The sequence below is a fragment of the Scyliorhinus canicula genome, chromosome 8 (assembly GCF_902713615.1).
Source record: "Scyliorhinus canicula chromosome 8, sScyCan1.1, whole genome shotgun sequence".
NCBI lineage: Eukaryota > Metazoa > Chordata > Chondrichthyes > Carcharhiniformes > Scyliorhinidae > Scyliorhinus > Scyliorhinus canicula.
The window spans coordinates 170,318,981-170,344,150 of NC_052153.1; the positions used below are offsets into that span (position 1 = coordinate 170,318,981).

At 50.7% G+C, this 25,170-nt stretch overlaps 1 protein-coding gene across 25 annotated transcripts in view; it reads right to left on the bottom strand.

Moving 5' to 3' along the window:
* The window catches only part of tenm3 (teneurin transmembrane protein 3), a 4,148,867-nt gene that overhangs the window by 67,074 nt on the left and 4,056,623 nt on the right, over positions 1-25,170 (bottom strand). For 22 of the 25 annotated variants that reach the window (XM_038805737.1, XM_038805738.1, XM_038805732.1 and 19 more), the window contains 2 exons: positions 6,326-6,575; positions 2,066-2,086 (listed from right to left, as the gene is read on the bottom strand). In XM_038805737.1, coding sequence (XP_038661665.1) covers positions 2,066-2,086; positions 6,326-6,575 — 271 coding nt within the window. The remainder of the gene's footprint in view (positions 1-2,065; positions 2,087-6,325; positions 6,576-25,170) is intronic. The other 3 variants (XM_038805735.1, XM_038805731.1, XM_038805743.1) reach the window with 1 other exon arrangement.

Genomic DNA, 25,170 nt, shown 5'->3' on the forward strand with positions numbered 1-25,170 from the left:
GAAGAGAATAGTTGCCGACCCCAGAATTATATCAATTATTCGGTTGAGTGGACAGAGAAGTAGCAAATGGAATTCAATCCAGAAAAGTATGATGTAATGTATTTGGGGAGGGCAAACAAAGCAAGGGAACACTCAAGGATATTGAAATGGGGTTGAGGAAATGAAAGACCTTGAGGACATACATGTCCACTGGTCCTGATAGTGGCAGGACAGGTGGATAAAGTGGTAAAGAAAACATCTGGAATATTTTCCTTTATTGGGTGAGGTAATGAATACAAAAGCAGGGATGTAACGCTGGAACTGTATAAAACGTTGTTAGGCCACAGCTGGAATTTTGTTGTCTTTGTTTTGGGCACCACATTACAGGAAAGACACAATTGCTCTGGAGAGAGAGCAGAGGAGATTTACAAGCAGAACAGAAAACATTATATTTATAACATCTCATCTCTGACGATCCAGCAATCCCTCAGTACTGTCTTGGAGTGTCAGCCCAGATTATGCGTTCAAATCTATGGCAGGGATTTGGAGGACTGAGTGGGACCACTAAGCCAAGTTGACATTTAAAAGGTGGTGTACAATGAATGCAAGAAACAAAACAATGGGAAACCGTGCAGAGTGCCTCAGTCACATTCGTTAATCTGATTGCGCAGTAGGATTGGAAGAGGAAATGAAAGAATTAAGATGTCTCGATAGTACAACATCTCCAACGCCCAGGAATCAGGCTTCAACTCTCCTGACACGAAAGGTTGTAGAAATGGTTTAATCGTTCTAGTAGGTCCAAATTTAATAATGTTTTCTTTAAAGCGGCAATAACCGTTCAGTAACTGGCTGGACTCCCCTGGGAAGGTACGTCTCAAAGCTGAGGGAGGTGAGGGAGGAAAGGAAAAAAGGTAACAGCTCAACTGACACGAAAGGGAGATGCCAAAGATAGTCAAAGCAATGATCTATAAAATAGAAAAACAGAGCATCATAAAACAAATAGTTTCTGATGCAGAAACGTTCAAAATGCTGGAAGACTTGAAATTCTACGCTGTAAATGAAGGACTTCCGTTGTGTGGAGAGACCAAAATTCTCTTTGGAACAGGGAAGGTCAAAGGCAAGAATGAATAGAGGTGCCTGAAATCATAAAGGCCGTTGTCAAAGTAATTTAAGGAACAACTGCTTCCAGTAGTTGGAGGGTCAGTCACCAGAGAACACAGATTTGGGATCTTTGGTAAAAGAACCAGTGGTAAGATAAAGAGGATTTATAAAAAACCGAGTGAATTGTTATGATCAGCAATGCAATGACTGATAAGACAGACGGAGCACGCGATTACATTTCAAAAGGAAATTAGACATAAACTTGAAGGGGAAACATTGAATTTCTCATAGGGCAAGTCAAGTTGGTTGATAATAGAAAGCTTTTCTCAAGCTCTTGCCCCACAGAATTTAAAATATTAATCTTAAATAGGACTGAAATGATTGACTGTTCCCGTTTTCTGTGTCCATACCAACTAAATCAATTCCAAGGGATTTTCCAGTCCCACAGGCTGTGGGAATTCTCACGGACAAGACGGGAAAAGCCGCTCTCCAAGTTTTCCTCTCCCACTCGTGGTGATGCCCGCCACCGGGAGGACTGCAAACCCCCAGCACAAGAATCTGTGTCTGTTGAGGATTATTGGGCAATGGGCAAATAAGCATGATTCATGGGCCACCTCTGTCAAAGAGCCAGCACAAATAAGGTGGGACAAATGGCCCTTTTCGATGCTGTACGATTCTGTACGTGAACGTAATAAAACAAGCTTGAGTTTAATTCTTTAATATTTCTGGAAAGCAATCAGGTTTTATTTCTGTGTCTTTAAGATTTTAAAGGTGAAGATGTTGAATTACACTGGATGGTTCCTCAGTGGTACACCCCCCCCCCCCCCCCCCCCCCCCTCTCATCAAGCATATCCAGCAGTCCTGTGGGCAAAGGTGGGACTCAGACATTATAAAGAAAGGACAGTTTATAAAGGAGGGAAAAGTTACTGACAACATAGAAGCTGATGTAAATGTAGTAAAGGACACAACAATTCTCAAAACTTACCTATGTCTAAAATCTTTATTTCTTAGTACGTAGCAAGAAAGAAAAAGAGAAGAGAAGTGTGAATTAGCCGTGCAACATAAACAAGTGAGTCCAGTTTGAATAAAGTGCATCTATATCAGTGTGTCAAAGCGGTTCAAACTGTTTATACTGTATTAGAAGAGGAGCCGTCACATCATTTTAATGTCACGCGAACAGAACACGGTTTCCAGGCAAATCAGCTTTGCTTCACTACAAGTGCACGCTAATAGCAATCTGCAACACAGATTGACTTTGATGTGTTCGCCAATGCACTGACCAGACACTTGTTCATTTTATCCTTCATAACAAGGCAGATAGAATTTTTGAATGTGTAACCCCTTCGTAGCAACAGCACTGCGTTAACGGTTGCCAGCATTGACCCACATGCAAGCAATGGTAACCTAGATTTTTGTCCGCACGGCGGAAGAGATTCTTACTGAGTTAATGAACTTTCACACCACCTAACATTCCAGGAATGCAAGCAGAAATGCAATTTAATGGGCAGTTGAACAAAGCTGTACAATAATTAGCGTGTGGATTATTCAGGTTGTACAAATTAATTTAACCGCGTTAGTTACATATTTGCAACTGTTGAGGTTTGGAAGTGTCATCAGTTCTTTAACGAAACTGCATGCCCAATTGTGTTCTGACGAGTGCACTTCAGGAATGTGTGCAAGGTTCCTCACTAGAAAGGGGACTTGAAGCTAATTAACGCATTTGGCAATGACCTTATGCTTTAAGTCAACTCTCTTCCTCTTTGCTGCAGAATGCTCCATTGCATTCAAATATTTCTGTCAAATTAACAGAGACAGGCAACACTCAAAAAGCAGCTTTCAACCAACCCAGATCCAATGTTGTAATAATAACTTTGTTACTGCCATCCTGCTGCTTAAAGGGTAGCTAGTCTTTTACTTTCCTCCCCCCCCCCCACCCCCATAGAATGCCAAATGGTAACCTTTAAGGGATTGAAATGTTTGACTATTCTCTTTTATTTTGTGTCAATCTAAACAGAATCAACACATGAGTTTGAACAAGGTGTCTGTCTACATTGATGTCAAGTGTTCCACATTGAATATCATAGAATTGACAGTGCAGAAGGAGGCCATTCGGCCCATCGAGTATGCACCGGCACCTTACCTAAGCCCACACCTCCACCCTATCCCCACAACTGTAACCCCATCTAACCTAAGGGCAATTTAGTATGGCCAATCCACCTAACCTGCACATCTTTGGACTGTGGGAGGAAACTGGAGCACCCGGAGGAAACTGGTGGAACGTGCAGACCCCGCACAGACAGTGAGCCAAACAGGAATCGAACCAGGGACCCTGGCGCTGTGAAGCTATAGTGCAAACCACTGTGCTAACGTGCTGTCCTTGTTGGACTGGGATCGGTCTCTTCTCTCTCAGGCAGTCCCCTGGGATTGAGTGTGACTGGCTTCCACCTCAGTGGGTTCTGAGATGGTTGATTTGCCACATGTGGGGCAGGTGGTGTTTGAAGGGTTAAGTCGGTGGGTTGTTCGGAGGTTGCACATTCCCAACCAAGTCCTTCAATGTGCTTGGTCCCTTCCCTTTTTAAAAAAATTTAGAGCACCCAATTATTTTTTCCCCAATATTAGGGGCAATTTAGCATGGCCAATCCACCTACCCTGCACATCTTTGGGTTGTGGGGGTGAAACCCACGCAGACACAGGGAGAATGTGCAAACTCCACACAGACAGTGACCCAGGGCTGGGATTCGAACCCAGGTCCTCAGCGCCACACTCCCAGTGCTAACCACTGCACCACATGCCATCCCTGCTTGGTCCTTCCCTGAATGAGCCTTTCCCATTTTAGTCGATCAGAAGCCAGGATCAACCCACGAGTTGGTGGGGGATATTTGACCATTTTCAGGATGCTCTTAATAAGAACATAAGAACGAGGAGCAGGAGTCGGCCATCTGGCCCCTCGAGCCTGCTCCGCTATTCAATGAGATCATGGCTGATCTTTAGTGGACTCAGCTCCACTTTCCGGGCCGAACACCATAACCCTTAATCCCTTTATTCTTCAAAACACTATCTATCTTTATCTTAAAAACCTCAACTGCTTCACTGGGCGGGGAATTCCATAGATTCACAACCCTTTGGGTGAAGACGTTCCTCCTAAACTCAGTCCTAAATCTACTTCCCCTTATTTTGAGGCTATGCCCCCTAGTTCTGCTTTCACCCGCCAGTGGAAACAACCTGCCCGCATCTATCCTATCTATTCCCTTCATAATTTTATATGTTTCTATAAGATCCCCCCTCATCCTTCTAAATTCCAACAAGTACAATCCCAGTCTACTCAACCTCTCCTCATAATCCAACCCCTTCAGATCTGGGATTAACCTCTTGAGGACATGGCTATGTTTCTGCTGTCCTCCTGGGAATCTTCTGCCGAGGTTGAGTTCTGAGAGGAGCAGTTCCATCGCGTTTGGTGTCAGGCACACAATCGTTTGGTGTCAGGCACACAATCGGCATGACCCGTGCGGCGGAGCTGGTTTCGAATGGTTAGCTCGTCGTTCGGATTTGTAATTCTGAGCTCCATCCTGAGCTGGGTGCCGAGGGTGTGCAGTGAAGCAGGTCAAGTCGGCACGACATGGGCAATGTCACTCATTGGCAACGTAACGTCTGTGAATCTCTGAGCTGCAGGGTGTGCCTGGAGATGCCCCAAAGGAGCGCTGGGGAACCCGCCCCCCACTGCCACCTGCCCTTCCCGGAATTCCCAGCTATGAATTGCACGGCCATTTCCCAGGAATTTCAAACTTCCCACGAGCAAGTGCCCTACACTTGGCACCACCTGATAATGTGATTTAAATTGCAAAATTTGGTTGCTTCGGACTGTGTTTCAGCAATAGTTACTCAGAAAATGTTAGAATTTATATCATAGAATCCCTGCTGAGCAGAAGGAGGCCGTTCGGTCCATCGAGTCTGCATCGGCCCTTCGAAAGAACATTCTATCGAGGCACACTCGCCCTCCTATCCCCATTACCCTGCACACCCACCATAACCAATCCAGCTAACTTGCAAAGCTTTGGGCTGTGGGAGGAAACCGGAGAGCCCGGGGGAAACCCACGCAGACGTGAGTAGAATGAGCAAACTCCACACAAACAGTTTACTTCTAACTTTGGGTAACTGTAGCAGTGACCCACTCCAATATGCTCCCCACCCCCACGGGATTCCCCCCCCCCCCACTTCCTGCCCACCACAGGATGCCCCCAGCTAAAGTTCCCTCCCCCCACCCATCTGATACCCTAAACCCTCATGGCACTCCCAACCGCACCCATTCCCCAAAGTACATCTTCACACGCCAACCCCTCACGATACCCCCAGGTACCCTACTGACTGCCCACCGAATTCCCTGACCCACTGTGGAATCGACCGACCACATGGCCACTCCCCCAATGGCCCTCCTGTCCGCTTCAACTATAGCCTGAGCCCCCGAATGCCCTCCACACTTCCTGACTACACCCACAGCCCCCGGCCTGCTCTCTACTCCCCCAAATGTCCTCCTCACTCCTGAACTGCAAACCCCAGCAACCTCCCTACAACCCTTGGCTACACCCTCAAATCCCATCACCCCAACGATGCTCCCTACCCTCCATTCCATCCCCATCCACCTGAGTGACCCCCACCCTCTCAACTGTCCTCCTGATGGGTGGGTGGTGTGGTGTTCTTTGTGTGGCTTAAATTCAGAATGGTTGGTGCAGTGTTCACAAAGACAGCAAAATAGCTCAAACTTAAACAAAGCTATAAACCTATTAACACTACTAATTTGGATTTGACATACTCCTAAAGAATACACAGTTGATTATTAACATTTAAACTACACTCATCTACAGCTAATCTTAATACTGATATAAACTATGATCTGCTCTCACTCACACTATTTGTACTTCTGACTTTCTCCAGCTAACTCCTGCACACACTCTCCCACAAGGCTTAATGGCTCATCACTGACTTATATATGTATAACTGTAGCTCCCTCTAGTGGCTACGCTAGACACTTCATTAACCCTTGCAGTTCTTACAGTTATGATAATATCACAGGTGGGGCGAGAGGAGATGGGTCTGGCATTGCTGCAAAATTTGATCATTTAATTTGCACAGCCGCTTAGATTCTGTGTCCCAGTGGGAAAGTAATAGAGAGGGAGAGTTGAAAAGAAAAACATTTTCTATTGTGCGGAAGCTGTAGTATGCAGGACAAGTTTTGTTGTTCTGGACCTACCTCAGTTCTAGAATGCTCGTCACATTCCCAGAAGGGAAGATACGGCGGATGTAGTTGAAATCACCGACATATAAGCTGCCGTCGATGCCACACGCCAGAGCCACGGGCGCCAGGAGTTTGTTGCCATCCGACTGGCCATTGCAGCTCGGGCAAGAGATGCTGCGTCTTCGCCCATTGCCCATGATGCTGTTGATCACAGCTGGCTGCTGAGAAATGAACTGATTTTCTCCATTTCCTTTGTACAGGATTCCTAATAGGAGGATGATAAGACTAACTTGATCACTGTCGCAAACAATAAGGCATTTTCCTTGATTGCAAAATCATCATCATAAATCATAAAGCGCAATTTAAATTTCACATTAGGCCACACCAATCAAAACAATTGATTAAGACAGGTTGTGCCTCGAGCAATTCTGGAAAGAGAATACAAATTAAATCACTGTTGAATGTCAAGCCTGCATCAATCTCTGAAGGTTAGAATCATTTGACATTCACCTGTTGTTTGATCAGCTGAAGTATAAACACAACGATTAGATCTTGGTCATGTCTATCAAGCATTCTGGATGAAGTCCGACTTGTTACTCAGGGGAAAAGAGGTTAGATGAAAAGAATGTTTATCTGATGACTGCTACTTTTTTTTTCTTTATAAATTTACAGTACTCAATTCATTTTTTTTCCAATTAAGGGGCAATTTAGCGTGGCCAATCCACCTAGCTTGCTCATCTTTGGGTTGTGGGGGTGAAACCCACGCAAACACAAGGAGAATGTGCAAACTCCACACGGACAGTGACCCAGAGCCAGGATCAAACCTGGGACCTCAGCGCCGTGAGGCAACAGGGCTAACCCACTGCGCCACCGTGCTGCCTCCGATGACTGCTACTTCTAAACATTTATTTGGTTAACTAGTTGCAGAACTAGTTATAAACAGTTTACCCATCTCTCCCCATTCCACTACGTCTTCCTCTGCTTGACCTATTTACTTATTCTTCCCTTTAAAAATTCTGCCTCAACTTTTAAGGTTCTTTTAGGAGAGGTGTCTGCAAGTAAGGATTATTAGATGGCAACGAGAAGCAGCACAGACTGGGGATCAAATCTATCCGGCATCCTCATGGCTGCACTATCCCCCACAAGTTCAGGGCAACAGGGGATGGGCATTAAGCTTCCCAAGAAGTGTTTAAAAAAAGCTGGTCTGCATCGCCCAGTATCATAGCACATTTATCCATTGCACCTTCAGAGCTGTTTTAACGTAACAGAATGCCTGGAATTATTAATAAACTATTTCAAAATGGCACTGATCTTTAATTTAATTTGATCAGATATCAAGCTAGCTAATGGAAATAAAGGAGATAGTTTGTTGAAATACTTTGAAAGAGCCTGCTGAAACAAGTTTGCTGTTTATAATTAATTAATTATGTCTGTTTGGGTCAGTAATTGTCAGTATTCATTCCAGATCTTAATATTTACGTCAATCCAGGGCGTCAACATTTCAGAAACAATTACAAAGCTCACGCTGTATTACACACCGGAAATGAGTTCATGGGTTTGATTAGAAATGAACAATTTATAGCAACAAGTTTCCATTTCCTGTACTGAATGTCTGTAACTGGGCAGGTGTAGGTGTGAAGTACCACGCACAACACTGGACCACCAATATTCCAGGATTCAAATCAAACTGAGTCTTGAACATCAACATCTAGGTTAGGATGGGGAAGTGATTAAACAGCATTGTTGACCAACCAGCATTGAAACATAAACAGTAATTTATGGGAAATATTTACTTGGAAATTCTTTTTCCAGTGTTTCGCTCTTTCTGAGTGCAAAGCCTTTTTGATGCAGTTCTGTATTTATTTATATGTAAAACATTAAAAATCCTACTGCATTCGAATAGTTGGTTCATCTCCCCTAGCGACTGGTGGCCTTTACGAATGAGTAGCGTGGAATCTTGCAGAGGTAACGGGAGTTTCGGCTGCCAGCTGGAAAGCTGGTGAGAGCCCCACCTCACCAGGAAGGCCCAATGCATGATGTTCTACTCGGGCGGTTGATAGGCCATTGGCAGGGTCTTTCCTGGGATCAAGGCCCATAAACCCCACCCAGCCAGAGCTTCCAGCCAGATGCCAGCAGCTCCACAAAATGCAAGTGCCACCAGTGACGCGAAGGCTGCCCCAGGTTCCACACCCACCCTAGGCCCACAATGAATGCTGGATTCCAGGGTGGAGGTAAGCAATGGTGGGTGGGAGGGTGTCGCTGGGGGTGGGGGAGGGGGAGAAGGGTGGGGACACCAGCAAGGGCAGAAGGGTGGCTCTCAGCAGCAGCCTCCCTTTCCAGATGCTGGACCCTCAAGCAGGCACCAAGTGCCTTTGAATGAGGGACACAATGGGTTTTCTTGTCCCGCTCCCTGCTTGGTGAGCCCCCTGCCCACTTTTGGTGGGGTGAGGCCCTTAAGTGGACATCAATTTCTTGCAGCAAGCTCATCCACGTTCCCTTCCTGCCGTGGACTCAAACCAGGTGGATGTGGGAAGGTCCTCACCTGCCTGCCTGATTAAATGCACACACCCCGCCCCCTCACGCAACCAAACCCGCCATGGGGAGGACACATGGCTCTGCCCATAGTCTCCTTAAACAGGTTGAAATGGTTGAGTGGCCCGAATTAGGAATAGCTGGGATGGAGTGCCACTGAGTTAGTAGTCATGTAGGAAGCTGCATCCTGACCTGAAACAACCCCAAAGTGTTTCAACGAAAGCTGGGGAGGCTTCAGAGTTCAGTATGTTCACATCTATTAGCTTTCCTAGTGGGAACCGGCTGAAGATCTGTCTCTTTCTTTCATGAGATTGGGGAGGAGAGGTTAATGGGAGGGAACATTTTCAGGCAAGGCACGTGCTGTCACGCAGAGTTGCAGCCGATTACATTAATGGGCAAAGGTGGGAAGAAGTGTGATCTGTTGTGGGTGGCGAGACATAAAATCTGAAGGGAGCACCTTGTTTTCATCTTCAAAAGAGACCTTCAAAGTCAGAAATACTCTCCTCACACTGTTAAATAATTCATAGTGAACACGGTGTTTGCATCACTGGCCAGCTTGATATTAACGCTATTTTTTTTTCATTTCCTAGACCGAACAAGGACTGCACACGGAGTACAACTGTACGGACGGTCCGTTTTAAATGTAGCAGACTCATGCAGAGATGGACAAACTGTATAAAACTAGAAAGGAACACAGTTATTACCAGACCCTGTGCTCTATTGCAACCAATAAAATAAAGTGTGTTGTAGCCCTGAAGCCATAATTCTTCTGTGCAACTTTCAAATATTGAGAGCATCTATATTGTGCACCGGGAAGTCACATGTGAGATGTAACACTCTGGTCACCCCTCAAAGTGGTACATTATCGTTGTGGATGCAAAAATGTTTTTTTAAATGAAAAGAAGTCTCATGTCGTACTCCTGCTCCAAACCATATGGTCTTACCATCAAAATGGACTTGGAGGCTTTCTAGTCATGCATGTGGCTGACAAAAGCACATTGCTTAGGTTTGCTTTCATGGCTAGTTATCCATGCAACAGGTCACTAGTCTGTCACCAGGGGCTATATAGCTTGAGTGCCGTCACTGCACATCAAGCATGGCAGACCAGTAGTTTCATAGAATCACAAAATCCCTACAGTGGAGAAGGAGGCCATTCGGCCCATCAAGTCTGCATTGACCCTCCAAAAGCGCACCCCACCTAAGTTCATCCCCCCCCCATCCCCATAACCCCACCTATCCTTTTGGACACACTAAGGGACAAGTTAACACATCCAGTCCACCTCACCACACATCTTTGTACTGTGGGAGGAACCTGGATTACCTGGAGGAATCCCACACAGACACGGGGAGAATGTGCAAACTCCACACACCCAAGCTCGGAATTGAATTCGGGTCCATGGGACCATGAGGCAGCAGTTTCTCCTGCTTTTACCATCTGCCGTAAGTGTGGTGGAAGGATTTTGTAGGGTGATAATCAATCTGTTTGCGTTATGAATGCACCTACCATGGCCATCAGGTCCTGGGGTAGGACTTGAACCTGGAGCGACTGGATCAGAAGCAGAATGCTGTCCAGTGAACCACAAGACGTCCCTTATCGTTCACCAGGAACCCAAAATTAACAAACACCTGCCAATCTACAACTTCAACTGGCTTCACCTTCCAGTGACCCAACTACAATTTATACATGGTGGCATTAGCAGGACGCAACACTGCCTTTGCAGAAGCATAAGACACTGCAGATTATATGGACAAAAACACATTTTATATATTTTTACACTTACTGGGAGCAATGCCAGGGGAAGTCCGCTGGTTAATTATATATGCAAACATAATAAGCACAACTCGTTGTTTAATTAAATCAACATGACAGGTGAAGGGTCAACTCCTGCAGGGTTTCTTCCAACTTGATTGAATGGCGGAGCAGACATGATGGGCCGAATGGCCTATTTCTGCTCCTACACCTTCTGGTGATGTAACCTCAGGCAGGAATCCTGTTGAAAGGCCCAATGCTGGTTTTAGGATCCCTTTTCCACACTGGTCAAAAGCTAAAGAGCTGCTTTTACATGTGGGCCCCTGGGTCAGTGACTTCAGCAGGGGAGAGGGGAAAAAACAGAGGGAGCAAAATCCATAAATGCGCCATCAACAGGAAAATTACACAGGGCCTTTGACTATTTTACCGAACAATAATTCAAGTGTACATGAAATTGTCATGCTTCACTCACACCAGGCCGTCATAGATTAATCTATCCCACAGAACAGCTTTAAAAGGAGCTATAACAGCTTTAGTGTACACTTGCAACACCCAGCTGTGACAATTACTTTCCCCAAATAGCTGAGATCTGTAATGTTCATCAAAGAACCCTTCCATGTCAGCTAGCTTTGTTATTATAGCTTATGCACTATCATTATGATGAGAAATTTATTCACAATTTTGCTCCAGAAAATACAAAGGGAACGATGAACAATATTTTATCTTCATTGGAATATTTATCACCATTTTCCTGGGTGCCCACACAAACACCTGCCTCTGTCGATATTCTGCTCCAGGATGAATCTCTCCAGCTTACGAAGCTTGTTGTAACGTCTAATCACCGTGTTTATTCAATTAGACACAATTCACTCCAGAAAAGTTATTGCCTGTCAACGCACATCCCAGCATAATACAAAGAATCGATTCGGCAGCACAATGCTTTATTTTTTGAGAATTGACTTGTCCAAATGTTTTTAATTGCTCCAAGCTAGATCATGGTTCAATTAGCCCTTTGTTCCAACTGAACTATCTCTGATGTCGCAAAGTAAAAGCTTTAATTAGGGAAATTGGTAGCCTTGTAAAACAAATGGATTACCCTCAATAGCATGGAAAGAAATGGGTGACTTTTCCATGTTTTGTTTAATTCAGGCCATGTTAGATTCATCTATCCCACTGAACAGTTTTAAAAGAAGCTCCAACCACTTCAGTGTGTAATGGCAGAATCCAGCTTCGTCAGCTGCTTTTACCATATACTTATATTCTTAACTGTTCATAATAATAATCTTTATTGTCACAAGTAGGCTTACATCAACACTGCAATGAAGTTACTGCGAAAATCCCCTAGTTGCCACACTCTGGCGCCTGTTCGGGCAGACTGAGGGAGAATTCTGAATGTCCAATTCAACTAACAAACGTGACTTTCGGGACTTTTGGGAGGAAACTAGAGCACCCGGAGGAAACCCACGCAGACACGGGGAGAACGTACAGACTCCACACAGAGTGGGAACCTGGGGCCCATGGTGCTGTGAAGCAACAGTGCTAAACAATGTGCTGCTCATGCTAAACTGTTCAGAAGGTATTCATTGTGGACTGCAAAAGGCAGTCCAAATTTTCAAGATCACGCTTGCTCTGGAGTTGGTAATCTGTCCTGATGAGACTTGCGCTGTATCTGTCAGGAAGATCTCTGAGAACCTCATGTTACTCAGGGATACAATTGCATATGTACTGGACAGGGAGCAAGGGGTGGGCACTTCATCCATCAGCTTGGGCCAGGGGAAGGCCTTTGACAGAAGGTTACACACTTACATGATGTGTGTGCTCTCCAAAATGGAGTTTGGAGATGGAATCCTCAATTGGATCCAACTGTTCTGCACAAACGTCAATAGCGCAGTTTCACTCAATGGGTGGGAAGCAGAAAGCTTTCTGATCAAACCTGGAGTCAGGCAGGGCTGCCTTCTCTCTCCTTTCCTGTTCATGGCATGCACTAAAAACTGGAAGGAATGACAAACTATGGTTAAGCAAAAACTGGGCACGTGGGAGCGATGCTCCCTCTCCATCGCAGGTAAAACTCTGGACACCAGGTGTGAGGCACTCTCTTTGTGTTGCTGGATGTGCCGCAGTTTGGTCCATTCCTCACACCTGTGCCATGGCAAACACGAGCCACCTTCCACTTTATCTGGTGGTTATAAATGGGCTGTGTTCACAGGGATTGGGTGTACAGACCTCTAGTTAAAGGGGAAAAGAAACATGCCCCGTTTTTCCTCATCGTGATAGCTACTTTTGTCTGGGGCTGTATCAAGCTGTGCATAGATAATCAGTATCCAAACACCAAATGTCACCATGTGCTGAGGCACCAGTTCATCCAGTATCTCGAAGAATGGATCTGGCCATGTTGTTGGACCGTGCCATATCACCTATCCCTCATGGAAAGGTTTATGCAGAAAAACACTTTGACCAAAAGTCAATGGACTGCACATGATATCCTAGAGGCACTGCAGGAACAGAAGATAGCAGATCCCAGCTGATTTCCTGAGCAGACTGTCAGTAATTTGGTTGGATGCCTCATCACCGGAATTTTCAAATAAGTGCCAAGATGTAGATTGGCAGGTGATGAGAAAGACCCTCCCCATCAAATCTTGAACACATCCAGAATATTACCCTCTCTTCTCATTGCCCACGAGTTGATTGTGGTGGGGGAGAGACCACTGTTCACTCCGGGGAAGGGGTTTGGCACCACGCCAACCGGCGCCGAAGGGCCTCCGCCAGCTGGCGCGAGTTGACGCATGCGCGGGAGCGTCAGCTGGCGTCATTCCAGTGCATGCGCAGAGGGCTTCATCTCCACACCGGCCATGGTAGACCGCTACAGCCGCCCGTGCGGAAGAATCAAGTGCCCCCACGGCACAGGCCCGCCCGTGGATCGGTGGGCCCCGATCGCGGGCCAGGCCACTGTGGGGGCACCTCCCGGGGCTAGATCCCCCCCCCCCCCCCCCCCTCCCGCGCAGCCAGGTCCCGCCGGCAAATATCTTGTTTAACATAGGCCAGCTGGACTGGCCGAATAACGGGTGGCCACTCGGTTAATCATGGCCCTGAGAATCGTCGGGGGGGGGGGGGGGGGGGGGGGGGGGGGGGGGGGGGGGCACTGTCAGCGGCCGCCGACTGGCGCGGCGTGATTCCCACCCCTGCCAAATCTCCGGCGCCGGAGAATTCGGCAGCCAGCGGGGTCGGGATTCACGCCGCCCCCCGGCGATTCTCCGACCCTGCGGGGGGTCGGAGAATCCCGTCTATGAAATGCAATTTCCCTTTGTTTGCTGTCCTTTTCATTGACTACAGCTCCGCCTTCAACACCATAATCCCAGCCAAGCTCATATTAAAGCTCCAAAACCTAGGACTTGGCTCTCCACTCTGCAACTGGATCCTCGATTTCTGACCAACAGACCACAATCAGTAAGAATGAACAACAACACCTCCTCCACAATAGTCTTCAATACCGGTGCCCTGCAAGGCTGCGTACTTAGCCCCCTACTCTACTCCCTGTACTCACACGACTGCGTGGCAAAACATGGTTCCAACTCCATCTACATGTTTGCTGACGATACGACCATAGTGGGCTGGATCTCGAATAACGATGAGTCAGAATACAGGAGGGAGATAGAGAACCTGGTGGAGTGGTGTAACGACAACAATCTCTCCCTCAATGCCAGCAAAACTAAAGAGCTGGTCATTGACTTCAGGAAGCAAAGTACTGTACACACCCCTGTCAGCATCAATGGGGCCGAGGTGGAGATGGTTAGCAGTTTCAAATTCCTAGGGGTGCACATCACCAAAAATCTGTCCTGGTCCACTCACGTCGACGCCATCACCAAGAAAGCACAACAGCGCCTATACTTCCTCAGGAAACTAAGGAAATTCGGCATGTCCACATTAACCCGTACCAACTTTTACAGATGCACTACAGAAAGCATCCTATCAGGCTGCATCACAGCCTGGTATGGCAACTGCTCGGCCCAGGACCGTAAGGAACTTCAGAGAGTCGTGAATACCGCCCAGTCCATCACACAAACCTGCCTCCCATCCATGGACTCCATCTACACCTCCCGCTGCCGGGGGAAAGCGGGCAGCATAATCTTTTTTTTTAAAAATAATTTTTATTGGAATTTTTTGAAAAATATATATCAACAAAACAATAATAACAATAATAATAATAATAATAATAAACACCCCCCGGCACCCGTAACAACGCATATAACAAACCCCCCCACATTCCCCCAACCCCAATAAACAACAGAATAACTTAACAATAAGCAAATTAACTTAAACACTATCCCCCTAAACCCCCTCCTCCCTTCCCCCCCTCCCCCCTGGGTTGCTGCTGCTGCTGACCTAGTCCCTTATCGTTGAGCCAGAAAGTCGAGGAAAGGCTGCCACCTCCTAAAGAACCCTTGTACCAACCCCCTCAGGGCGAACTTGACCCTTTCTAACTTAATGAGTCCTGCCATGTCATTAATCCAGGTCCCCACACTCGGAGGTCTCGCATCTTTCCACTGCAGCAAGAACCTCCGCCGGGCTACTAGGGACGCAAATGCCAAGACATCGGCCACTTTCGCCTCCTGCACTCCCGGCTCCATCCCAACCCCAAATATCGCGAGTCCCCAGCCTGGCTTGACCCTGGATCCCACCACCCTCGACACCGTCCCCGCCACCCCCTTCCAGAACATCTCCAGTGCTGGGCATGCCCAGAACATATGGGCATGGTTCGCTGGACTCCCCGAACACCTGACGCACCTGCCTTCGCCCCAAAGAACCTACTCATCCTAGATCCGAACATGTGGGCCCGGTGCAGCACCTTGTACTGGATGAGACTAAGCCTCGCACATGAAGAGGAGGAGTTCACCCTCTCCAGGGCGTCCGCCCATGTCCCCTCCTCAATCTGCTCCCCCAGCTCCACCTCCCACTTAGCCTTCAGCTCCTCTACCGACGCCTCCTCCACCTCCTGCATTACCTGGTAGATGTCAGACACCTTCCCATCCCCGACCCACACCCCCAAAAGCACCCTATCACTTACCCCCCTGCGGGGGCAGCAAAGGGAACCCCTCCACCTGTCGCGTAGCAAACACCTTGACCTGAAGGTACCTGAACATATTCCCCGGGGGGAGCTCAAACTTCTCCTCCAGTTCACCAAGGCTCGCGAACCTCCCGTCAATAAACAGGTCTCCCAACTTCCTAATGCCCGCCCTGTGCCACCCCAGGAACCCGCCTTCCATGTTCCCTGGGACAAACCGGTGGTTCCCCCGCAGCGGGGCCTCCACCGAGCCCCCCACTTCCCCCCTGTGTTGCCTCCACTGCCCCCAAATTTTGAGGGTGGCCGCCACCACCGGGCTCGTAGTGTACCTCGTTGGAGGGAGCGGCAGCGGCGCCGTTACTAGTGCCTTCAGGCTCGTGCCTCCGCAGGACGCCATCTCCATCCTTTCCCATGCTGCCCCCTCCCACTCCATTACCCACTTGCGTACCATCGAGACATTAGCCGCCCAGGGAGGTTGGGCAGTGCCAGCCCCCCTCTATCCCTGCCCCACTCCAAAAAGACCCTCCTTACCCTCAGAGTCCCATGCGCCCAAACAAATCCCAGAATGCTACTGTTCACCCTCCTAAAAAAGGCCCTCGGAACGAAAATGGGGAGGCACTGAAACAAAAACAAAAACCTCGGGAGCACCGTCATTTTAACGGACTGTACTCTACCCGCCAACGACAACGGCAGCATGTCCCACTTTTTAAATTCCTCCTCCATCTGCTCCACCAACCTAGTAAAATTGAGCTTCTGCAGAGTCCCCCAGCTCCTAGCCACCTGAACCCCCAGGTACCTAAAACTCCTCACTGCCCTCTTTAGCGGGAGCCTACCAATCCCCTCCTCCTGATCTCCCGGGTGTACGACAAACAGCTCACTCTTGCCCAGGTTCAATTTATATCCCGAGAAACTCCCGAACTCAGCAAGAATCTCCATCACCTCTGGCATTCCCCCCCCACCGGGTCTGCTACATACAGCAGCAAATCGTCCGCATACAGCGACACTCGGTGCTCCTCCCCACCTCACACCAAATCCCTCCACCTCCTCGACTCCCCGAGAGCCATGGCAAGAGGCTCTATTGCCAGTGCAAAAAGCAAGGGGGACAGGGGGCACCCCTGCCTTGTCCCGCGGTGGAGCCTGAAGTACTCGGACCTCCTCCCATTTGTCGCTACACTCGCCATCGGGGCCTCGTACAGCAACCTCACCCATTTAATAAACCCCACCCCAAACCCAAACCTCTCCAACACCTCCCACAAGTACCCGCACTCAACCCTGTCAAAGGCCTTCTCCGCATCCAATGCCACCATAATCTCCACCTCTCCTTCTGCTGCCGGCATCATTATCACATTTAGCAGCCTTCGCACGTTAGTGTTCAGCTGCCTCCCCTTCACAAAACCCGCCTGATCTTCATGTATCACCCCCGGCACACAGTCCTCTATTTTAGTGGCCAAGATCTTTGCCAGCAACTTGGCGTCTACATTCAGCAGTGAAATCGGCCTGTATGAACCGCACTGCAAGGGGTCCTTATCACGCTTCAGGATCAGGGAGATTAGTGCCCGAGACATCGTCGTGGGCAGAACACCCCCCTCCCATGCCTCGTTAAAGGTCCTAACCAACAGGGGGCCCAGCAGGTCCGCGTATTTCTTATAAAATTCATCCGGGAACCCATCCGGTCCTGGCGCCTTCCCCGACTGCATGTGGCCAATCCCACTGACCAGCTCCTCCAACTCGATCGGCGCCCCCAGTCCCTCCACCTGCTCCTCCTGCACCCTTGGAAATCGGAGCCTGTCCAAAGAATTCTGCATTCCCCCTCCCACCGCCGGCGGCTCCGACCGGTACAGTTCCCTATAGAAGTCCCTAAAGACCTCATTGACCTCTGCCCCCTGCCGCACCACATTCCCATCTCTATCCTTCACTCCACCAATCTCCCTAGCCGAGTCCCACTTACGAAGCTGATGCGCCAGCATCCTGCTCGCCTTCTCTCCATACTCATAGACCGCTCTCTGCGCCTTCCTCCACTGTGTCTCCGCCTTTCAGGTGGTCAATAAATCAAACTTGGCCTGCAAGCTACGCCGTTCCCCCAGCAATCCCTCCTCCGGGGCCTCTGCGTACCTCCTATCCACACTCAACAGCTCCTCCACCAGTCTCTCCCTCTCCCTCCTCTCCCCCCTCTCCCTATGGGCTCGGATGGAGATTAGCTCCCCCCTAATCACTGCCTTCAGAGCCTCCCACACCATCCTCACCTGGACCTCCCCAGTATCATTGACCTCGAGGTACCTCTCGATACATCCCCGAACCCTCCTACACACCTCATCAGCCAACAACCCCACGTCCAGACGCCAAAGCGGGCGCTGGTCCCGCGCCTCCCCCATCTACAGATCCACCCAATGCGGAGCATGGTGCGATATCGCGATAGCCGAATATTCGGCCTCCTCCACCCTCGGGACCAGTCCCCTGCTCAAAACAAAGAAATCAATGCGGGAATAAACCCTGTGCACATGGAAGAAAAAGGAGTACTCCCGAGCCCTCGGCCTCCCGAACCTCCAGGGATCCACTCCTCCCATCTGGTCCATAAACTCCCTCAATACCTTGGCCGCCGCTGGCCTCCTGCCTGTCCTTGAACTAGAACGATCCAGTAGGGGATCCAGCACCGTATTGAAGTCCCCCCCCATGATCAAGCCCCCCACCTCCAGGCCAGGAATGCGGCCCAACGTACGCCTCATGAAACCAGCATCATCCCAATTTGGGGCATACACATTAACCAACACCACCCTCTCCCCCTGCAGCTTACCGCTCACCATCAAATATCTGCCGCCACTATCAGCCACAACCTCAGACGCCTCAAACGCCACCCTCTTCCCCACCAGGATCGCCAGCCCCCGGTTCTTCGAGTCGAGCCCTGAGTGGAAAACCTGCCCCACCCACCCCTTCCTCAGACGGACCTGGTCCGCCACCTTCAGGTGGGTCTCCTGGAGCATGGCCACGTCCGCCTTCAGCCCCTTCAGATGCGAAAACACCCGCGCCCGCTTAACCGGCCCATTCAACCCCCTCACATTCCATGTAATCAGCCGGGTCAGGGGGTACCCCGCCCCCCCCTCCCCCGTCGACTAGCCATAACCCATCGACTGCTCGCCCCTGGCCATCACCCATTCGGCCTGTTTCCCACGGCGATAGAACCTCACCCCCTCCTCCCCTGCATACGCTCCTGGGCACCGTTTCAGCGTGGGAAAACCGGTCTAATAACCACACCCCTCGCCACCAGCTCTACCCCCCTCGCCCCGCAGCGCGGGAAACCAGAGAAAAGCCCGCGCTTTCACACCGCCCCACCCCACCAATGCAGCTCCCAAACCGCAGTCCCAACCCAACCACCAACTCCGTACAAACAAAGACACAGATCAACCACAAACCCCGGTACCCCCCTAAGAACACAGAACCATAACCCACATCATCCGAAAGCGAGAGAAAAAACAAAAACAAACAGAATAACCCGCTACAGCATAAACAATGATACATGAATAGAATAGAAAAACTCCCACAGCCCCCAATCTCTAGTTTGAGTGCAGCTTTTCAGCCTGCACAAAGGCCCACGCTTCCTCCGGGGACTCAAAGTAGTGATGCCGGTCCTTGTAGGTGACCCACAGGCACGCAGGCGGCAACATGCCAAACTTCACCTGCTTTCCATGGAGCACCGCCTTCGTCCGGTTAAACCCGGCTCTCCGCTTGGCCACCTCCGCACTCCAGTCCTGGTAGATACGCACTACCGAATTCTCCCACTTACTACTCCTCACCTTCTTGGCCCATCGGAGAACACACTCCTGGGGCGGGATTCTCCGTTGCCCGTCGTAACGCGGGTTTCCGGCGAGAAAAATCGGTGTTAATCACTCCGGCGTCGGGGCCTTCTTTTAGGCCGCTATTCTCCATTCCCGGAGGGGCTAGCAGCTGACTGACGCGATACGCGTCAGTTTCACCAGCTGCGGAAGTGGTGAGACCCGGCGTTTTTTGGAAGATAAGGAGGAGAGAGACAGACCCGGCATTTGTGGGGTGGGTGGGTGGGTGGGTGGGGGGGGGGGGGGGTCCGGCATTTTGCGGGGGGGGGGGGGGGGGTTCCGGCATTTGGGGGGGGGGGGAGTTCCGGTATTTGGGGGGGGGGGGGTTCCGGCATTTGGGGGTGGGGGTTTGGGGGCAGCGGCGTGCAGAGAGGGGGGGCGACGGATGCCCGGGGCCAACACACCGTCGCCCCCCCCTCTGAACGCCGCTGCCCCCTACCCCAACCACCCCCCCCCTCACCACCCCTACCTCCCTCCCCACCACCCCTAACGCCCTCCCCACCACCCCTACCTCCCTCCCCACCACCCCTACCTCCCTCCCCACCACCCCTCCCCACCACCCCTACCCCCCTCCAACGCCGCCCCCTATCTCTCGCAACGCCGCAACCCCCCACCCCCACTAACGGAGGAAGGAAGGGGGGAGGAAGGAAGGGGGGAGGGGGGAGGAAGGAAGGGGGGGGAGGAAGGAAGGGGGGAGGAAGGAAGGGGGGAGGAAGGAAGGGGGGGGACGGAGGAAGGAAGGGGGGAGGAGGAAGGAAGGGGGGAGGAGGAAGGAGGGGGGAGGAGGAAGGGGGGGGAGGAGGAAGGAGGGGGGAGGAGGAAGGAGGGGGGGAGGAGGAAGGAAGGGGGGGAGGAGGAGAGAGGGGGGGTGTGGGTACCGGCCTTCAGAGGGAGGGGGACGGGGTGTGGGTACCGGCGTTGAGGGGGGGGGGGGACCCGGCGTTGAGGGGGGGGGGGGGGGACCCGGCGTTGAGGGGGGGGGGGCCCGGCGGGGAGGGGGGGGGGGGACCCGGCGTTGAGGGGGGGGGAGGACCCGGCGTTGGGTGGGGGGGGGACCCGGCGTTGAGGGGGGGGGGGTTGTGGCGTTGCGAGAGATGGGGGGCGGCGTTGGAGGGGGGTAGGGGTGGTGGGGAGGGGGGTAGGGGTGGTGGGGAGGGGGGTAGGGGTGGTGGGGAGGGGGGTAGGGGCGTTGGAGGGGGGTAGGGGTGGTGGGGAGGGGGGTAGGGGTGGTGGGGAGGGGGGTAGGGGCGTTGGAGGGAGGTAGGGGTGGTGAGAGGGGGGTGGTTGGGGTAGGGGGCAGCGGCGTACAGAGGGGGGGGGCGACGGTGCGTTGGCCCCGGGCATCCGTAGCCCCCCTCTCTGCACGCCGCTGCCCCCAAACCCCCCTCCCCCCCGATGCCGCAACCCACCCCCCCCCGATGCCGCAACCCCCCGATGGCCGCAACCCACCCCCCCGATGCTGCAACCCACCCCCCCGATGCCGCAACCCACCCCCCCGATGCCGCAACACACCCCCCCCCCCCCGATGCCGCAACCCACCCCCGACACTGAACGGCGTCAACCATCATCAATGGTTGACGCCGTTTTAAAGCAACTGTGATTTTCGCCGACGTGACCCATGGCCACGTCGGCGGGACTTCGGCCCATCCGGGCCGGAGATTTGGGGAATCTAAAAATATAATGACATCCCGCCGGCGCCAGCTGTTTTCAGAGGCTGCCGGCGGGATTTGCACAACGCCGGTTTTTGGCCGGTGGGAGATTTAAAAACCCTGCGGGAGCGGGATTAACGCCGCTGCCGGCTGATTCTCCGACCCTGCGTGGGGTCGGAGAATCCCGCCCCTGGTCACTGAACCGATGGAACCGCACCAGCACCGCCCGTGGGGGTTCATTCGCCTTAGGCCGCCTGGCCAGCACTCTATGGGCCCCCTCCAGCTCCAGGGGCAGATGGAAGGATCCTGCTCCCACCAGCGAGTTCAACATCACGGCCACGTAGGCCGGCAGGTCCGACCCATCCAGCCCCTTCTCGAGGCCCAGGATCCGCAGGTTCTTCCTCCGTGACCGAAGCTCCATCTCCTCGAACCGATCTTGCCACTTTTTATGAAGTGCCTCGTGTATCTCCACCTTCCCCACGAGGGCCGAAACCTCCTCCTCGCGTTCAGAGGCCTGCTGCTGCAACTCAAGTATCGCTGCACCCTGGGTTGTCTGGGTCTCCAGCAGCTTACTCGTCGTCACCTTCAGGGATTCCAACAACTCCCCTTTCAGCTCCGTGAAATAGCGCAGAAGGGCCGCCTGCTGCTCCTCAGCCCACTGCTTCCACTCCTCAGGGGCTCCACCGGCCGCCATTTTGTCCACCTTCCCCCGCTTTTCCAGGGGAGCTGCTACCGTTTTTCTCCTCGCCCCACTTCGAGTCCGAACCATCAATCCCGGGGTTTTTTTCTCCAGACCCCTTTATCCACCGGGAATGGTCGAATCAGCGCCGTTTGGGGCCCTTAAAAGAGCCCACAAGTCCTTTTAAAGTGGGAGCTGCCGAACGTGCAGCTTAGCTCCGCATAGCCGCAACCGGAAGTCGCGGGCAGCATAATCAAGGATCCCTCCCACCCGGCTTACTCACTTTTCCAACTTCTTCCATCGGGCAGGAGATACAGAAGTCTAAGAACATGCACGAACAGACTCAAAAACAGCTTCTTCCCCACTGTCACCAGACTCCTAAATGACCCTCTTATTGACTGACCCTATTAACACTACACCCTGTATGCTTCAACCGATGCCAATGCTTATGTAGTTACATTGTATATCTTGTGTTGCCCTATTATGTATTTTCTTGTATTTTCTTGAATTTTGTTTAATTCCCTTTTCTTCCCAGGTACTGAATGATCTGTTGAGCTGCTTGCAGAAAAATACTTTTCACTGTACCTCGGTACACGTGACAATAAACAAATCCAATCCAATCAAAAGTCCAGCTTTCTCCTCTCCGCTCTTGGGGATTCATAGAATCATAGTCATAGAATCCCTATCGTGCAGAAGGAGGCCATTTGGCCCATCGAATCTGCACCTGCCCTTGAAAAGGGTACCCTACTAAAGCCCACACCTCCACCCTCTCCTCATAACCCAGTAACTCTAGCTAACCTTTTGTACACTAATAGCCAATTTAGCATGGCCAATCCACCTAACCTTCACATTATTGGACTGTGGAAGGAAACCAGAGCACCCAGAGGAAACCACGCCGACACAGGGAGAAAGTGCAAACTCCACACAGACGGCCACCCGAGGCTGGAATTGAACCTGGAGCTGTGAGTCATCAATGCTAACCCCTGTGCTGCTGTGCTGAGAGGCTGGGTTTCCTCCTTCTTCCACCTTCGCTTCTGGCGGTGTCCAACTTGACATCCGAGCTGTGCTTCCAGCTAATTTAAACATTCTTGGTGAGTGCTGAGTATGAAACAACAATTTAGCGTGGGGTTGTCATCTTTCATGATATTTGCCCACTTGGCGAAAGAGGAATTTGAGATTAATTTCTAGTAAGATGTTGCCAAAAAGTGAAATTAGGTCCACACACACTGGGAAGGAGGCTATTGTAAGAGGTGCTCTGGCTACGGTCAGAAAATCAAGTATTCTACTCAACTGGACAGGAGATATTGAGGCAAATATTGAGCAAAACTTTGAACTGTTCAGAATACCCAATTCATTGTTTCCAATTAAGGGCCAATTTAGCAGGGCCAAACCAACTACCCTGCACGTCTTTGGGTTGTGGGGGTGAAATCGACACAAACATGGGGAGAATGTGCAAACTCCACACGAGCAATGACCTGGGGCCGGCTTCGAACCTGGGACCTCGGCGTTGTGAGGCAGCAGTGCTAACCACTGCGCCACCGTGCTACCCCTCACTCATCTTCAATCTCAGCCTGTTGTCCTTCAGAGAATATTTCCCTTGGCGTTAGCTTCACAGCTGCCATTCTGTTCTGTGCAATATTTGACTTCTTGTCCGTCCCTTTAGTTACCAGCCATGCTTCCATTCCGATAATTTGATCCAAATGCTTTATAAAGTTAATTGTCTCAGTTTCAGATGATTGTGCTGGGAATTTGTCCCACATATCAAAGACACGGGGAATGAGAAATTTCTTCTTTCCTCCAGTTTGACTTGAGCAATGCTAATTTGAAATCTGAGCTATCTGGTTTTGCTCTTTGCAATCCAAGGCTAAAGAATCTGCTTAATTCTACATCAAGCTACACCACAACCGCAAAACAATTTTAAAAAAATGACGCGGTCACCCTTCTCACTGTGGGAACTCGTGCCGAAATTGGTTGCCGCAACTCCTTCCATAGCAACAGAAGGGACCTGGAGAAGTTGCCGTTTTACCTGGTTAGGCTGAGTTTTCGGTATCTGGGAATATGAGTGCCGCATAGTTGTGCTCAGTTGCACAAGTTGAATGTGGCTAACTTGGCAGAGGGGTGAAGGAGGATTTAAAGAGATGGCATGTTCTTCCGCTAGCGCTGGTAGCACGGATTCAAACTGTGAAATTATGATCCTCCCGAACCTTTGTTTATTTTTCAATATCTCCTGATTTTCCTGCCTTTTTGGGAGGTAAATAGGATAATTCCAGCTATTATATGGGCGGGTAAGGTGCCTCGGATTCGGAGAGTATCTTTGCAGAGGGACAGGCGGTCGGAGGTTGGAATTACTAAAATTAAGGAATTATTATTGGGCGGTGAATGTGGCAAGGGGTCGGAAAATTGGCCGTGGAGGTAGTGTCGGCTTCATGTATAGGGACAAGTTTCAGGACACTGGTGATGGCTGTGTTTCCGTTCTCGCTGGCTAAATACTCTGCGAGTCTGCTGGTGGTTGCTTCGTTAAGAGTTTGGAATCAGTTGAGGCAACATTTTAAGCTAAAGGGCAAGTCACTGTGGGCTTCAATTTGCAGAAGTCATTGACTTATCCCAGCAGGGTGGGATTCAATGTATAGGATTTGGGAACGGGAGGGGAGAGAGGTTTAGGGACCTCTTCGCGGAAGGTAGATTTGTAGAGTTGGGGGAGCTGGCAGAGAAGTTTCAGTTGCCATGGGGGAACGGGTTTGGGTATTTGCAGATTAGGAATTTTGTGAGGAAGGAGTTGGCTATGTTTCCCTGGTTACCCCCACTTCATTGCTGGAAAAGATTGTGTCTGGGGATGTGGTAAGGGAGGGCAAGATTTCCAATATTTATGGGCAGTTAGTGGAGAGGGAGAGGGCCTCAATGGAGGAGATAAAGTGGAAATGGGAGGAGATGCTGGGTGATGCATTTGAGGGGAGGTTTGGAGAGAGGCATTACATAGGATAAATTCAACCTCTCCATGGGCAGCACGGTAGCATAGTGGTTAGCATCAATGCTTCACAGCTCCAGGGTCCCAGGTTCGGTTCCCGGCTGGGTCACTGTCTGTGCGGAGTCTGCATGTCCTCCCCATGTGTGCGTGGGTTTCCTCCGGGTGCTCCGGTTTCCTCCCACAGTCCAAAGATGTGCGGGTTAGGTGGATTGGCCATGCTAAATTGCCCGTAGTGTCCTAAAAAGTAAGGTTAAGGGGGAGTTGTTGGGTTACGGGGTTACGGGTATAGGGTGGATACGTGAGTTTGAGTGGGGTGATCATTGCTCGGCACAACATCGAGGGCCGAAGGGCCTGTTCTGTGCTGTACTGTTCAAAAAAAAAATGTGCGAGATCGAGTTT